General features: G+C 43.1%; 1 protein-coding gene and 1 long non-coding RNA gene across 7 annotated transcripts in view; both read right to left on the bottom strand.

Annotated features, from left to right (window-relative positions):
- The window catches only part of LOC129048070 (uncharacterized), a 34,969-nt gene extending 30,013 nt beyond the window's left edge, over positions 1-4,956 (bottom strand). For all 4 annotated transcript variants that reach the window (XR_008510100.2, XR_008510101.2, XR_008510098.2 and 1 more), the window contains exon 1: positions 2,862-4,956. This is a non-coding gene — a long non-coding RNA (uncharacterized LOC129048070). The remainder of the gene's footprint in view (positions 1-2,861) is intronic.
- A 538-nt stretch (positions 4,957-5,494) lies between these two features.
- Positions 5,495-15,319, bottom strand: part of SAXO1 (stabilizer of axonemal microtubules 1) — a 102,287-nt gene continuing 92,462 nt past the window's right edge. For all 3 annotated transcript variants that reach the window (XM_009244407.4, XM_002819766.6, XM_054521044.2), the window contains one exon: positions 5,495-6,895. In XM_009244407.4, the coding sequence (XP_009242682.1) occupies positions 6,892-6,895 (4 nt within the window). In that variant the 3' untranslated portion in view covers positions 5,495-6,891. The remainder of the gene's footprint in view (positions 6,896-15,319) is intronic.

The raw sequence follows: 15,319 nt of genomic DNA, 5'->3' as shown, positions 1-15,319 counted from the left end.
ATTTGCATCAAGCTGGGTTTGCAACCACACTTAGAGGCTTGACAAGGAAAATGCATCAAGATTTCTCATGTAAGTATCTAAGGATCCAGAGGCTTCAAGAACCAGGGCACCTGCAGCCCAGTAGTGTGGCTGAAAGAGGAGCCCAGCCTCGCATTGCCCTGATGCGTTTTCCAGATTCCAGAGCACATGTTCTGGAAGGGTCACAGGCTCCTGGGCTACTGTTGCATCCTCAAAGTAGGGAGGAGCCAAGCACCTGCTCAGACAGCCATGTGCAATTCTAAACCTGCTCTGCCAAAGAAAACACTCGTCTGCCCCAACCCCAGCATTTATGCTCAGAAAGGCCTCTGTCTTCCCACTTCGAGGGCTGCTGACCAGATGTGGACCTGGGTGAAGGCGGGGCAGGTCTGAGGAGCCAGGAGGCCATTAATCCGCAATTAGGACTGTGCACACCCCTGCCTGCTCCACCTACTTCCTCTTGACAACTGCACAGCTAAAAAGCACTTTCAGAGGAAATGGATCCCTCAGTTCATCTTCTGGACGAGTAATTTTGGAAAGCGTTTTTGTGCAGATCTCATTGCCCTGGGGCAGTTAGCTCCTCTCAGAGGCCGAGGCAGGCAGATCATGAGGTCAAGAGATCGAGACCATCCTGGCTAACATGGTGAAACCCTGTCTCTACTAAAAAAAAATACAAAAAATTAGCCAGGCGTGGTGGCGGGCATCTGTAGTCCCAGCTACTAGGGAGGCTGAGGCAGGAGAATGGCATGAACCCAGGAGGTGGAGCTTGCAGTGAGCCGAGATCGCGCCACTGCACTCCAGCCTGGGTAACAGAGCAAGACTCCATTAAAAAAAAAAAAAGGCAGAAAAAGGAGGGTCTTATTCTCAATATCTACGTTACTTCATTTCAATTTTAGGGCAATGAAACTATAATGAAAAGGCAGTTAGAAGTCACACACAAAAGCCAAACCCTAAGATGGGACAGGCAGTGCTGGCTCTCTCAGCTCAGACCCCAGCCAGGACTGTTGCCCCTAACATCAGATTTGGGCTGTGGTGTCTGCTCAGCTGCCCCTGGTCTGCCGATGATATCTGAGAGGGTGTGGAGGCGGACAGCTGGGGCAGAGGATGGAGGTGGGAGAGCATAGCCTCAGGGAATGGCCTGGGGTTCAGGGGTTAGCGACCTCTGCCAGGGTTCTCTTCACCTGCACACACCAGTTAGCCTGGTGCTTATTCTGCTCCAAGTTTGCCCTTCTGCCCAGTCAGAGCCAAAGTCACCCTCCAGGTATGCTTTGCAGTTGAGAAGACTCTGGTAAAAGCCCATGAGAGCTTCACCCCCTCCAACTGGCTCTAGGCCAGGTCTAGCAACGGGCTACCTGCCTGTGCTTACTCCTTCCCACTCCTCACTCACACGATACTAAACCACAGCAGAGGAATCATGAAATATAAAATGCCATCATGAAGAAAATTGGAGGAATGTCCTCAAAGGACAAGGGATTTCAAGAAACCTGAAGAAGGCAGGAGGTGAATGCTGGAGTGATGACTGACAAATGTATAAGAGGAAGCCACAGCCTGGAATGAAGACACTGCCAGGGAGCTGGAGCTGCAGGGAGTGGGGTCTATAGACAGAAGCTGGTGGGGCTCAGGATTTGAAATGACAGGTACCACAGAGGGCAGGGGAGCAAGTGGTGCTATAAACAGGGGCATCAACAACAAGGGACCTATCCTTCCCCATCCTCCAACCACTGTCCGGCACAAGAGCTTGAAGCCAGGCCAAAAAAGGAGGATCATCTTTAAAGACATTGATTCCTGAGAAAATGCAGCCAGCAGTAGAATGAAGAGTCCTTTAAGCTGATTTGGTGCTATATTCAGACCTTAATGAGGTAAGGGGTTGGAAAGTGAATGCCTGATCCCCCCAAAATGAAGGCAAAGTGCCAGAATCTCCACCCACACAGGTGGCCCCAGTGTAACGTAAACCAAAGGACAAGGCCTACCCTGGTCACCTAGCCTGCTGACAGGATGGCAGAACTGCCCACAGCCTGAGGTAGTCACATACTACCATCTTAAGAGGACTGCATGCCCAGCAGATGCCCCTGGGCACCATACCCTAAACCAGCAGACCACTTCCAGCCAGCCCAGGGCTCCACACAAAGCCCACTCTTCCCAGCCAATCAACCTCACTAGAGAATGTCCTTTCCTCTGATAGACTAGAATTCACCATCTTTCAGCTGTGAAAGTTCGACTCTCATTTTCTGCCCCGGAACCTCATCCCCAAGAACCTACTCGATCCTGCATTGAAACAGCCTTCCTGCATAGCCATAACACTTTTTAGCCTTCTGTTCTATTACATTAATATCTTTGACCTCTAGTCATTTTTATTTAATGGCACACCTAAAGTTTTGGGAACCCTGGACTAGGGTAGGTGATTAAGCTCTCAATTCATTCTCATAAGTGGGAGATACGCAATATAAGCACGTGCACACATTTTTGAGAGAAGACAACATGTTTGAAGGTTTCCCATTGTCAGATTTGTTGAATCAGATCATACCAGGTATAGGGCAGTGTGCGCACATGTGTGTGTCTGTCCTTTCATCACAGAGCCTTTTACCAGCAAACTCAATATGGAAGCCCAACACACAGACCTGCTAAAGAGGTGCATGGATTAGAACTGAGGAGGAAACCAGTGCCCCATCTGCTCAGCTCCGCTTTCCTCCTCGTGGCCCAGTTGCTTTCTCAAACCAGATTTCCAGGAAACATAGTTAGCAACCCTGACACAAAACAACTAAAGAGTAATTTACCTGTATGAGGAAAAAACACATATATTTTATTTTGTAAAATATGTAAAATAAAAAATGAGCAGTTATCCTTACCTGCACACTTGTAAACACTGACTGATGAAATCATAAGTAGATTCAGCCAGTCCCAATTCAGCAATTGTCTTCCTCATCCTCATCTACATTTAATGAGAGTTAACTGTGAGTCAGGGCTAAGTGACTGACATATACACTATCTTTCAATCCAAACAGCAAAACCATGAGGCCAGGATTGCTATTATCCACATTTTCACATGTTGAAGAATTTGACCAAGCTCTCATAGCTTGTGGTGTCAAGGGCCAAGGTGCAAAGCCAGGTCTGGACTCCAAAAACCATGCATGCTCTTCACTACCATGAAGAGGCCCCAGATAGGCACTTTGTATTTTTTCTGTATTTTCTAAGTGTTTTACTTGTATTAATCACTTTCATAATATTAAGAAAATTTTAATTTGGAAGCCAAAAAAAAAAGAAATAGGTAGTAGGGGGAGAGTTGCTTTTTTTGTTTTTTTGGTTTTTTTTGAGACAGAGTCTCGCTCTGCCTCCCAGGTCGGAGTGCAGTGGCGCAATCTTGGCTCACTGCAAGCTCTGCCTCCCGGGTTCACACCATTCTCCTGCCTCAGCTTCCCCAGCAGCTGGGACTACAGGCGCCCGCCACCACGCCCGGCTAATTTTTTGTATTTTTAGTAGAGATGGGGTTTCACCGTGTTAGCCAGGATGGTCTCAATCTCCTGACCTCACGATCCGCCCGCCTCGGCCTCCCAAAGAGAGTTGGTTTCTTAAGACCAAGAAGAACAGGCAAGGCAGGGATGCCCTAGGGTGGCCTTTCCAGCCTGGGGTCACCATGAAGATGGCCTCATTACAAAGGCAAAGCTCAGACAAAATTCTTCACTCCAACAGGGTCTGCGCTCCTCAGTCAGCCAGGTCAATCCCATCCTTCAGCTTCTTCCCTTCCTGGCAATTGATAAAATTAGGAAAGCTTATTAGCCTTGATGTTACCAAACACTGTCATATAATTATACTGAGAGGAGAGAAAGGGATGGTGTATGAGAACCAAAATTCCTCATCTGCCAAAACAAAGCATGTCTAAAGTCGATGAATCAGCACATAGCAGTATATGCATATTATTTAGGAATGTGAATAGAAGTATTAGCAAAATAGATAATTTAAAACTGTTCTCTCTGGGGAAATATCAATGAGGGAAGGCTAAGCAGCTGGGACATAAGAGATTGCTGTATTTTTATAAGCATTCTAGCACTATTTGGCTTTTCAAATCAAGTGCCAATATTTTTTTGATGTTAAAAAAAAAAGTAGTAATAATAAAACCTACCCTTCTTAGTGTAATCCTTTAGCTTAATGAACTCCAGTAGGCTCAGACAGAATGTGGTTTGATGTGGTTTGTGGAGCCAGGAGATCTGAGACACAGAAGATGGGAGGCGCCTGGTGTTGTGGAAGAGCCATGGGTCAGAAGACCTGGATTCTGACCTTGGCTCTGCTGCTCTGTGCTGTATGGCCTTGGGAAAGGTGCTTAACCACTCTGAGCCTTTCTACCCCTAAGGGCAGGCACTCAGACCCCATACAAACCAATGAGAGGATTAAATAACATAGATCCCAACCCAACAATGAAAACAAAGCTCATGGTGAGGATGCAAGGTGTGGGGACCTGTGAGGCCTGGGTCAGGTGGGTGAGAGCCATGGAAAGACAGAGCCCTAGATAGAAAGGAACAGGCCCCTGGCCCCTCCACCAGGCCCTGAGCCCAAGCCCAAGGCTTTAGACATGAGCTGAACTCCCCTCACCTTCTCCATGCTACTCCCAAGTTCCCTGAGACCATGGAGTATATTTCAGGATTCTGTGAACTCGAGAGAGGCAAGTGTCCCAGACTTAAGTCTACGTCCCTCTGTGAGGCTCACCCAAACCCATGAGCTCATCTAACTGGCACAAAGTCTTTCCTCAATTCTGCCCAGTTAGAAAAAAATCTGCAAGTTAATTGGCTGTATCGGACCCTCTTTAACAAAGTCCCTCCTCAATTTTGCTCAATTAAAAAAATATAAATAAAATAACTTTAAATTACTTGGCCTTAGAAACAAACGTGATAAAAACCTTAGGCTCAGGAGAGAAACTCCAGGGCGGAATCTGGCTCACCACTATGTTAAACTTTGTCACAGGTCTGGTCACAGCTGTCATTTTAGGATAAGCACATCCAGGCTCTCCAGAAACCAGGCCAGCCTGGGGCAATTTCTTCCAGGCTCTGAGCATTTAGAAGAGCCCACAGCTTTTACTCACAGCTCAAGGACCAGGTGTCGACTGCCTGGTTGCCAAGGGTGCTTTTTCTCCCTCCTCTCCCTGGAATCATAGCCTGTACCTGCTTGGGGTTGGGGAGAGGTCTGGTAGGTTCATGCATCACTGCCTCCGTCTTTCTTTCCCTCCATCATCTGTGACTAAAGAGATCCACACCCAATCGAACAGCACTATTCTTGCTGGTATGTCATGCAGTGAAGAGGTAGAAGGATGCTTTGTGAAGCAGCCCTGCACACAGAGAACCCAAAACAAGACACCAGACCAGGCCCAAGGCACCTCCACCAATACTGATACGCAATGGGGGTGCTAGTATAAAATCTCCCGAAGGTCCCAAGCAATACAGACTACTCTCTGCATAGCCAGCACATGAGTGTAAACACACAGAGCTACAGATTCATTCCCCCCAAAATAAAATTTATTCTTTGGCGCTTCATACTTGGCAAGGGTTAATCATTATGTCAGTTCATACAATGATTAAATTAATAAAATACATCTGGATCAGAGAAAACCTCAGAGACCAACTTTGATTCCATAAGCACAAAGTAAAGGACCTGAAACGGGGTGGGGATGCAGTAAAGGAGAAGTTAAGGGGAGTTAATTAGCCGGTGATTAAATGTCATTTTCCCTGAGTCAAGTGATTCTCATTTTATTCAAGTGCTCTGGAAGTGGTGAAGGTTTTTTGTTTTTTGTTTTTTTGTCATTTTATGGAATTCTTTTTTGTCCAACAAATAACTCTCAGTTGTCTGCTTTTAAAAGTACTGTGTAATTTCTAAATTACAATTTTTCAAAATCAGGCTGACACTTCCAACTCCCTCTGGTGGGGGTTTTCTGAATCATCTACAGAAAGATGGCTGCTCTGCTGAGAGCCTGCCTGGGAAACTGGCTTGTAGATCCTGTGACCCAAAGCATCCACTTCCTCAAAGGTATAACCAGGAGGCTCAGGATATGAAGCTAGGCACCTGCCCATTTCCTTGGGAGTAAAGCTGATGGCGTAGGTGGTCTGGCCTTCCATAGGGACATTTCCTCGAGGGCCAGACCAATGAGGCTTACAGCTTTTGGTATTGATAGGCGGATGGGGCACATAGTGGGCCCGAGTGGTGGTCAGGCAGTCCAGGGGCTCGGTGGGCAAATCCAGCTGGGGAACGGGCTTGACTGGCCCCGTGCGCATGCTGGACCACTGCTTGTAGTCATCCTTGGTGGTGGAAGAGCCTTCAAAGCGACCACACTTCTTAATCTGAAGTGCAGGTCGGCAGGACTGAGCTGGGGCACCCTTAGGGCATGTGTAATGGGCCTGCACTGTTGTCAGAAGATCCATCCTGTCTTCGGGAGGGACATAGGTGATGGGAGCTTTGGAGAACATCCGGGGCGTTGGCCAAGCTTGGTACTTATCTCGAAACTCAGTGGTGTTAGAGAAAGGCATGTCTAGCCCAGGAGGCCAGGCTAGAGGTTTCAAGCTCTTGGCAGGCTCCCCCATCAGGCCCCGGTAGGATTGTTTTTGAGTGGTAAGGCTTTCAAAGGGGATTTCACAGGGCCTAAACTTCTCTGCTTCATGCACAAAGCGCTTCTCCACGGGGTGGGCCACATAGCTCATCTTGTAGTTAGTCACATCCTCCAAGGGGATGTTACAGAGCTTTGGCATGGCCAGAGGTTTACAACTTATGGTCTTCACAAGGCCTTTTATGGGGTAATCATCCTGGTGTGTGGTTCTATTATCAAACCTGACTGATGCCGGCTGGTATTTGTGTTCCAGACGAAGTGGCGCTCGCCTTGGTTGGTTCCAAGGCAAATAATCAGCTGAAATTAAAGCAGAAGAGGTAATTAATAATAAATCAAGTCAACCAACTTGCATATCTTCTACAGAGCCCCAAGGTCTTAAGGCAGTCTCCAATGAAGTGTTCTTTGAGACAAAGAAAGAACAGAGCACATCCCTGCTACCACTTCATTCAAACACCTGATGTGTCAACTTCATGGTACTTGCAGGCAGAAGAGACAAATCTACAGGAGTTCTCATCACACCCCACAATACTGCATGCAGGGATCTTAGAGGGTCCATGGTCGTGAGAGGATCCAGGGAATCCATTCCTGCAGAAAAGTTCAACCACTAGCTTACTCTGACAACACTTCCTTTCTTCCGTGGGGAAGGTACTTTCTCTGAATCAGCATGGAAGGAGTGAGAAGATGCATGTGATGTAGTGAGACAGAAAATTCACAACCCACCACCGGTGGGCCACCAGCCAGATGAACCAGGCCTACCTGGTCATCTGTGGGGTGACAGCCCACTGTGTCCCTGTAATCCTCACATCTAATCCATATAAATCAAATATGCTGCTCCAAGGGAATAGGGCATTGTATTGGCTAGTGACAGAACAGTGGCTGCCACTTATATAAAACTTATTACATAACAGGCAGTGTTCTAAGTGCTTTATATATTAACTCACTTAATCTTCAGACTATCCTAATAAGGTGGGTACTATTAATGCCAGTTTTATAGATGCAGAAACAGATATACAGAAAATGAGGGAATTTGTCCCAGCTCACTCGGCTAGAAATGGAAAAGCACAAATGCAAATTCAGACCCAGAGCCCCTGATCTGACCCACTCTACTCTCTGGTTCTAACAATTAGGGAATACCAACTACATGTCGGTCAATTGTGCTCAAGTCTTTCCATACATGATCTTGTTTCATCTTCACAATGACCCTTTGTGATGGGTATGATTCTCCATTCTACAGATTTCTAAATACAAGGCTCAGAGGAGCTAAGAAACTTGCCCAGAAGTCACATGGCTAGTGAGTTGAGTTGGAATTTAAACCGTATTGTTGACTCCAAAGCCATGTTCTTCTGATATCACACTTAGGGGCATTTTATTTCCAGGTGGAGTAAAGGTTAAAGAAAAAAATAATCAGAGGGAAGATTTTCAGGAGGAAAAGAACTTCAGAATGTTTGAAGAGTGAAAAGAACTGGCCAATCTAGATGTCCATCTCAAGAGGAACCTCTGCTGTGGGGCTGGAATGGCCAACATAAAGGGAGGCCTGGACCCCAAGGAAATCTGCAGTAGAGATGGTCTCCATGCATCTTGAGGACCAGATACTGTCTTCAGGCAGCACTGTAAGCCTTTGAAACTGACTTTACCACACAGACCCTCAGCACACCAAGACTGAAAGCCTAGGTGAGAAAAAATGGGACAAACCACGTGATTCAACTGCCTTGGCACTGCTGGCATTCTTTCAAAATACTTGACTAACATCCCAGACCTAGGTTGCCCCATTGGGCCCATAAATTACCAGGTTTAAAGTAGCCCTAGTGAGCCCTCTAAATCTATAGGGAATTCTCTTGCTTATTGCTTTACAAAAGGTTAGAAAAAAAAGCAGCTTCCCAGGAGCCTTGGGTATACACACCAACACTAGTGGAGTCTGCAGGCACAATTTGTAACAGTTTTATTGAAGTCTAATTTGCATAATAAAAGGTACCATCTTAAGTACACAATTCAGTGACTTTTATAGAGTTGTATACCCATCACCAAAATCAAGTTATAGAGTATTTGCATCATGCCAAAAATACCAATTATCTTCATCTGTAGTCAGTCTTTACTGTCTTTACTCCCATCTCCAGCCCCAGGCAACCATTAATTTGCTCTTGGTCTCTATAACTGTGCATTTTCTGGACATTTCATATAAATAGAATCACCAAAGATGTAGCGCTTTGCATCTGGCTTCTTTCACTTAGTGTAATGTAACTGAGGTTCATCCATAATGTAGCCTATATAAGTAGTTCACACCTTTTTATTGTTGAATAATATTACATTATATGATACCAAATTTTGTTTATCATTCACCAACTGATGGACATTTTGAGTTGTTTCTACTCTTTGGCTATTATAAAGAAATTCTGCTATGAGCCTTTGTGAAGAAGTCTGTGTGTGAACATATATTTTCATTTCTCTTTGGTAGATACTAAAGTGAAATTGCTAGGTTGTATGGAAAAATCTATCTTTAGCTTTTTAGAAAAGATACTACCAAATATTCTCAAAGTGGAGAAGTAGATGTGCCATTTTACATCTCATCAGCAACACATAAACATTCTCATTTCTCCACGTCCTCGTCAACACTTGTTATCATCTGTGTTTTTAAATTATTATAGACATTCCAATGGGTATTTAGTAGTATCTTGCAGTGTCATTTACATTTCTCTGATGACTAATGATGTTGAGTATCTCTGCATGTACTTATTAGCTCTTCATGTGCTTTCATTGGTAAAATATTGAGATGTTTTGCCCATTTTAAAATTAGATTGTCTTATTGAGTTACAGAATTCTTTGCATGTTCTAAATACAAATCTTACACCACGTATGTGATTTACAAATATTTTTTCCAAGTCTATCACTTCTCTTTTCATTTTCTTATTATTTTAACAACAAAACATCCACCTGACACCTGACTCTTTTCATTTCTTAATGGTGTCTAAGCGCCCAAAGGTTTTGAATTTCGATAAAGTCCCATTTATAATCTCTTTCATAAATCATGCTTTTGATGCCATATCTAAATTCTTTGCCTGTTCCAAGATATCATAGATTTTTCTCCCATGTTTTATTTTGAAACATTTATAGTTTTAGCTATTACATTTAGGTTTCTGGCTCTTTTGAGTTTGGATGCGGTAACTTCGTCTTTTTGCATGTGGATATCCAACTGTCCCAGCACCATTCATCAAAAAGACTATCCTCTCCCCACTGAAGTGCCTAGGCATCTTTATGAGAAGTCAAAGACAATAAACATAAAGGCTTATTTCTGTACTCGCAACTTAGTTGCATTGGTCATTATACTTGTCTTTGTGTCAGTATAACTGTCTCAATTGCTGTAGCTTTAAAGTTTTGTAATCAGGAAGTGTAAGTTTTACAACTTAGTTCTTATTTTTCAAAAATACTTTCAGCTATTCCGGTTTATTTGGATTTCATATATAAAACCTAAAATTACTTCGCCAAGTTCTAAAAAGGAAAAGGAGCCTGCTGGGATTTTTATAGGAATTGCATTGAATCTACAGATCAATTTGGGACGACTTTACCTTTATACTATTGAATCTTCCAATCCATGAACACAGAATATCCATCATTTTTGTTCAGATTTTAATTTTTCCCAGGAATCGTTTTCAGCATACAAGACTTACACTTGTTTTTTTAAAATTTTATTCCAAGATTTTATTAATTTTGAGGCTATTAAAAAGAGAACAGTTTTCTTGACTCCATTTTGATTGTCCATGCTAGAATACAGAAACAATTGATTTTTATATATTGTTCAGTACTGACATCTTGCTGAACTCATGTATTAGTTCTGGTAATTTTTGTGGATTCCTTGGTGTTATCCGCATACAGGATCATGCTGTCTGAGAATAAAGACAGCTTCGCATTTTCCTTTTGAGCCTAGATACATTTACTTGTCTGCTTGCTTTTCTTGCATTATTGCACTAGCTAGAACCTCCAAATACAATATTGAGTGGAAGTGGTGAAAGCTGACATCCTAGCCTTGTTCTCAATCTTAGGGGGAAGCCATTTAGTCTTTCACATTAAGTATGATGTTTTATAAGTACAGATTTTTTTGTGAATGCCCTTTATCAGGCTGAGGAAGTTTCCTTCTAGTCCTAAGCTTGTTGAGAGCTTTTATGAGTGTTGAACTTTGTCAAATGCTTTCTATCAACCAAGCAGCTTTTTTCTGTTACTTTATTAATGTGGTATATTAATTGATTTTCTGATGTTACACCAACTTTGAATTCCCAGAATAAATCCCATAGTTTTATATTGATTCTGTAATTGTCTTTTAAATGATTTAAAAGAAAAAATATCTTTTTAATGATTCAAGAAGAAAACAAAGTATATATTTACCTAATTACATTTACCAGTATGCTTTACTACTTTTTGTGTAGATTTGTGCTGCCATCTGGTATCATTCCCTTTTAGCCTGAAGGATTTCCTTTAGTACTTCTTGCAAGCTAGGTACCTGTAACTTCTCTCCATCTTTATCCGGGAATGTATTTTGCCTTCATTATTGAATCATAATATCACTAGATATGAAATTCTTGGAGGATAGACTTTTTTCTTTCAAAACTGTGAATATGCAACCAACTGCCTTCAGTCCTCCATTGTTTCTGGAGAGAACTTAGCCATTAATAATGTCATTTTGGGGCCGTGCACAGTGGCTCACGCCTGTAATCCCAGCACTTTGGGAGGCCAAGGTGGGCTGATCACGAGGTCAGGAGATCGAGACCATCCTGGCTAACATGGTGAAACCTTGTCTCTACTAAAAATACAACAAATTAGCCGGGCGTCGTGGCGGGCGCCTGTAGTCCCAGCTACTAGGGAGACTGAGGCAGGAGAATGGCATGAACCTGGGAGGCGGAGCTTGCAGTGAGCTGAGATTGCAGCCACTGCACTCCAGCCTGAGTGACAGAGCGAGACTCCGTCTCAAAAAAAATAAATAATAATAATAATAATAATGTCATTTTTCTATATGTGATGAGTCGTTTCTCTTTTGCCTCCTTCCAAATCTTTGTTTTTGGCTTTCAACAATTTGACTATCTTATGAATAGATGTGGGTCTCTTTGTACTTATTCTATTTGGATTTTGCCTCTTGAATGTATTAATAAACATTTTTCATAAAATTTGGCAACTTTCAGCCATTCATCTATCATTTTTCTGACCCCTTCTTCTCCTTTTGGGGCCATGATTATGAGTATGTTAGTATACTTTATGGTATTCCACGAGTCTGAGTTTGGACCTTTCTCTTAATTTTTTTCTGTTCTTCAGATTGGGAATCTCTATTGAACTATCCACATTTTTGCTGATTCTTATGCCAGCTCAAATCTGCTATTGAGCCCCTCTAACAAATTTTTTATTTTAGTTATTGCCCTTCCAACTCCAGAGTTTTCATTTGGTTCTTTATTATTTCCTGTTACTGATATTCTCTATTTGATGAGCAATTGTTGTCATACTTTTATTTCTTTAAATATGCTTTCCTGTTATTCTTTGACCATATTTATAATAGCTGCTTTGAAATATTTGTCTGCTAGGTCCAACATCTGGGCTTCTGCAGAGATACTTTCTGTTGACTGCTTTTTCCCCCACCATGCATGGGTCATACTTCCCTTTTTCACATCTTACAATTTTTTTGTGTAAAACACAACAATTTAGATAATATGCTGCAGCAACTCTGGATTCTGATCCCCATTGGGAGTTGGTTTTACTTGTGTTTAGCTTACCTGCACTAATTCCATAGAGTCTTATCTTCCCTGCAGTGTACGGCCACCGATATTTTTGTTCATTTTTTTCTTTTTGTTTTGTTTTTAATTTGCTTGTTTGTTTTGAGATGGTGTCCTGCTCTTGTTGCCCAGACTGGAGTGCAGTGGCATGATCTCAGCTCACTGCAACCTCCGCCTTCCCGGATTCAAGCGATTCTCCTGCCTTAGCCTCCTGAGTGGCTGGGATTACAGGCATCCACCACCACACCCAGATAATTTATTTTTTTCTTTTTTTTGTATTTTTACAAAAAAATACAAAACCTCCTGACCCCGTGATCTGCGCACCTGGGCCTCGCAAAGTGCTAGGATTATAGACGTGAGCCACCATGCCTGACTTCTTAAGGGTCACTCTGTCAGCATAGTTTAGTGGTCAGCCAATGATTGGTCAGAAGTTAAACTTAAGAACTTTAAGCCAGTAAGGCATTCACACTTTGCCAATGGAGCTGTGTGTGGGTTAGGAAAAACACACACAAAGATCAGGCAGTTTATAAGTCTCATTTGGCTTTTACTTCCTACTGGGCTTTCTCATGTCTCCCCTACACAAGCACTAGACCTAACTAGGGATGATTAGGGATGATGAGTTGATAGATGGGCTCCTCTCTGATTGCCCTTGAGCCTGCACACAGTCTTGCCCATGTGCACAGCCTTCCCGACCACCAGGAATACATATGAGCTTATCAAGACCCACTGTGTCTGTATCATTCTCTGGATCTCCCTTCTTAAATTGCTAGCTGGTTTGCTGGTCTGTTGCTTGCCACAACTAGCACTGCAGCCTCAGACAAACTCAGAAGTTGTCTTCCCTGATTTCTTGCCATTAAGATCACTATTGTTTTTATTGAAACTCCTGGGTATGCACTCTATTCCCAATCAAGTCAGGCCCCACTGACAGCAGAGCTGCTTGTTTCCACAGCCTAGCCTGCTCAGGCAGAGCCACTACATAAATGAAACAGCAGGGGTGGGGATGGGGTGATGGAATCAGCCCCAGAATAAAACATCACAGACTCCTAGTGTTAATAACCAAGGTGCCACAGTTTCTCTTTAATAAATGCTTCTCAATTTTTTTGCATACCAGTGGTTGATTTCCAGAGTCTAGAAATGGTTGATTTTCACTGTTTTGTCCAGTTTTGTCATTGCTTTTTGGGAAGAGGATTTGCCAAGCTCCTTACTCCTCCTCTCCAGAAGTCCTGATACCACCCCCTCATCCACCAGCCCACTCTTAAGTTTATTTTAGGCTGATGATACCACCAACTATTTATCTAAAATTGGCTTCATTTTAATTGAAAATCTGATCTTTCTCCAAGAGCCATTAATGGCTCTATCAGCATCTTGAAAGCATTAGGGGGCCTTGGAGGGAACCATCTTGCTGAATATAAACCACGTGTTTCCTGCCCACCCCGGCCCCCAGACCCCAGGCCTTGCTGAAATGGAGGCATCTACCTGTAGATGCCTACGCACTGCCTCAAGGTACTTGGGGGTGGGGAGGACAGGGCTTTTCTGGCTTTCTTCTGTGATGGATGAAGTGTTAAGAAAACAGGTTTCTAAGCTCAAAGTTGCCTCATGTGATTTCTGATACCCAACAATATAGTTGAAACCACATTATTATCCAAGCCTCCTGACTTCCTCCACCCAGCATTTATTACCCAAAACCTCCACAGGACCCTGAAAAACCTCAGAATTTCACATGACAAACTATTCACACGCCAGTAAAGCCCTTCAGGGCCAGAGTGTCATGTGGGTAATTGGCAAGAACTTCTTTAAAAGGGATTCCATTCAATAATGTGCCTTTAAAAAAACAGCTAAACCTAAAGCTGAGCATCAAGTAATTACACTCTCAATCTTTCCAATTGCACAGTGTTTTGAAAATGTCACAAATTACAACCAAATGCTGCTAAAGCATATTTTATTGGTGGTTTTCTGGACCCCAGTAAAGGTGCTGGCCATAGAGTGAAAAGGGGAAAAAAAGATTTCATATTTTTTCTGTGGAACAAATGTAAGCAGAGCATATAGACAAAATCTAGATGGCACCCACTGAAACACATATTTAATAACCTTGGTCTTTGGTTTCTCTTTGGGTGGTGGAGGAGGAAGAGAATCAATGTATGGTCATAAAACCTGAAGGTTGTTTTGGAAAACACTTAAGAAAGCAGCAAATTTTCACAAGACACAAACAGGTCACCCAAGGGGTGATACACCAAGAGATAAGGGCGTGACCCCTCACAAATGCATGGGGTTATTAAGGACTGACCCACCCACATGGTAAGTGGCATGCGCCTTCTCAATCCTCACTTCTGCTCCTGGCCAGGACCCATAGGGTAATAGCCTGGATGGGGATTTGTGTAGATATGCCAAACTCTGTCACCTGGAGCCCTTGTAAACAATGGTTCAGAACCCTTCATCCATTGAGTCCCTCACTTGACACACTTTGTTCTGTCATTCCCTGTGTTAGATGCTGGGAATACAGATGTTGGGCATTCAAGGCACAGTTTGAGAAGCACTTCTATCACAGGTGAGTGACAGAACAAACAAACCACTTCAATTAATAGAATAAAAGTATTTGCTATAGTCTGAATGTGCCCCAAAATTCATGTGCTGAAACTTAATCCCCAATATGGTGGTATTGGGAGGTGAGGCCTTTTGGGAAATGATTGCATCATGCGGGCTCCACCTTCTTGAATGGATTAGCACTGCTATACAATGGCTGGAGGGAGCTAGCCAAGGCCCTTTTTTCCTTTTGGCTTTCACCACATGAGGACACAGCAACAAGGCACCATCTTGGAAGCAGAGAGCAGACCCTCACCGGACACCAAACCTATCAGCGCCTTGATCTTGAACTTCCCAGCCTTCAGAACTGTGAGAAATAAATGTCTTATTTATAAATTACTCACTCTCAAGTATTTTTGTTATAGCAGCAAAAATGAACTAAGAAAGTAGTATT

This window comes from Pongo abelii, chromosome 13 (genome assembly GCF_028885655.2).
Source record: "Pongo abelii isolate AG06213 chromosome 13, NHGRI_mPonAbe1-v2.0_pri, whole genome shotgun sequence".
NCBI classification, from domain to species: Eukaryota; Metazoa; Chordata; class Mammalia; order Primates; family Hominidae; genus Pongo; species Pongo abelii.
Note: the sequence above shows the minus strand (reverse complement) of the source record. Positions and strands in the feature narration are given on the sequence as shown.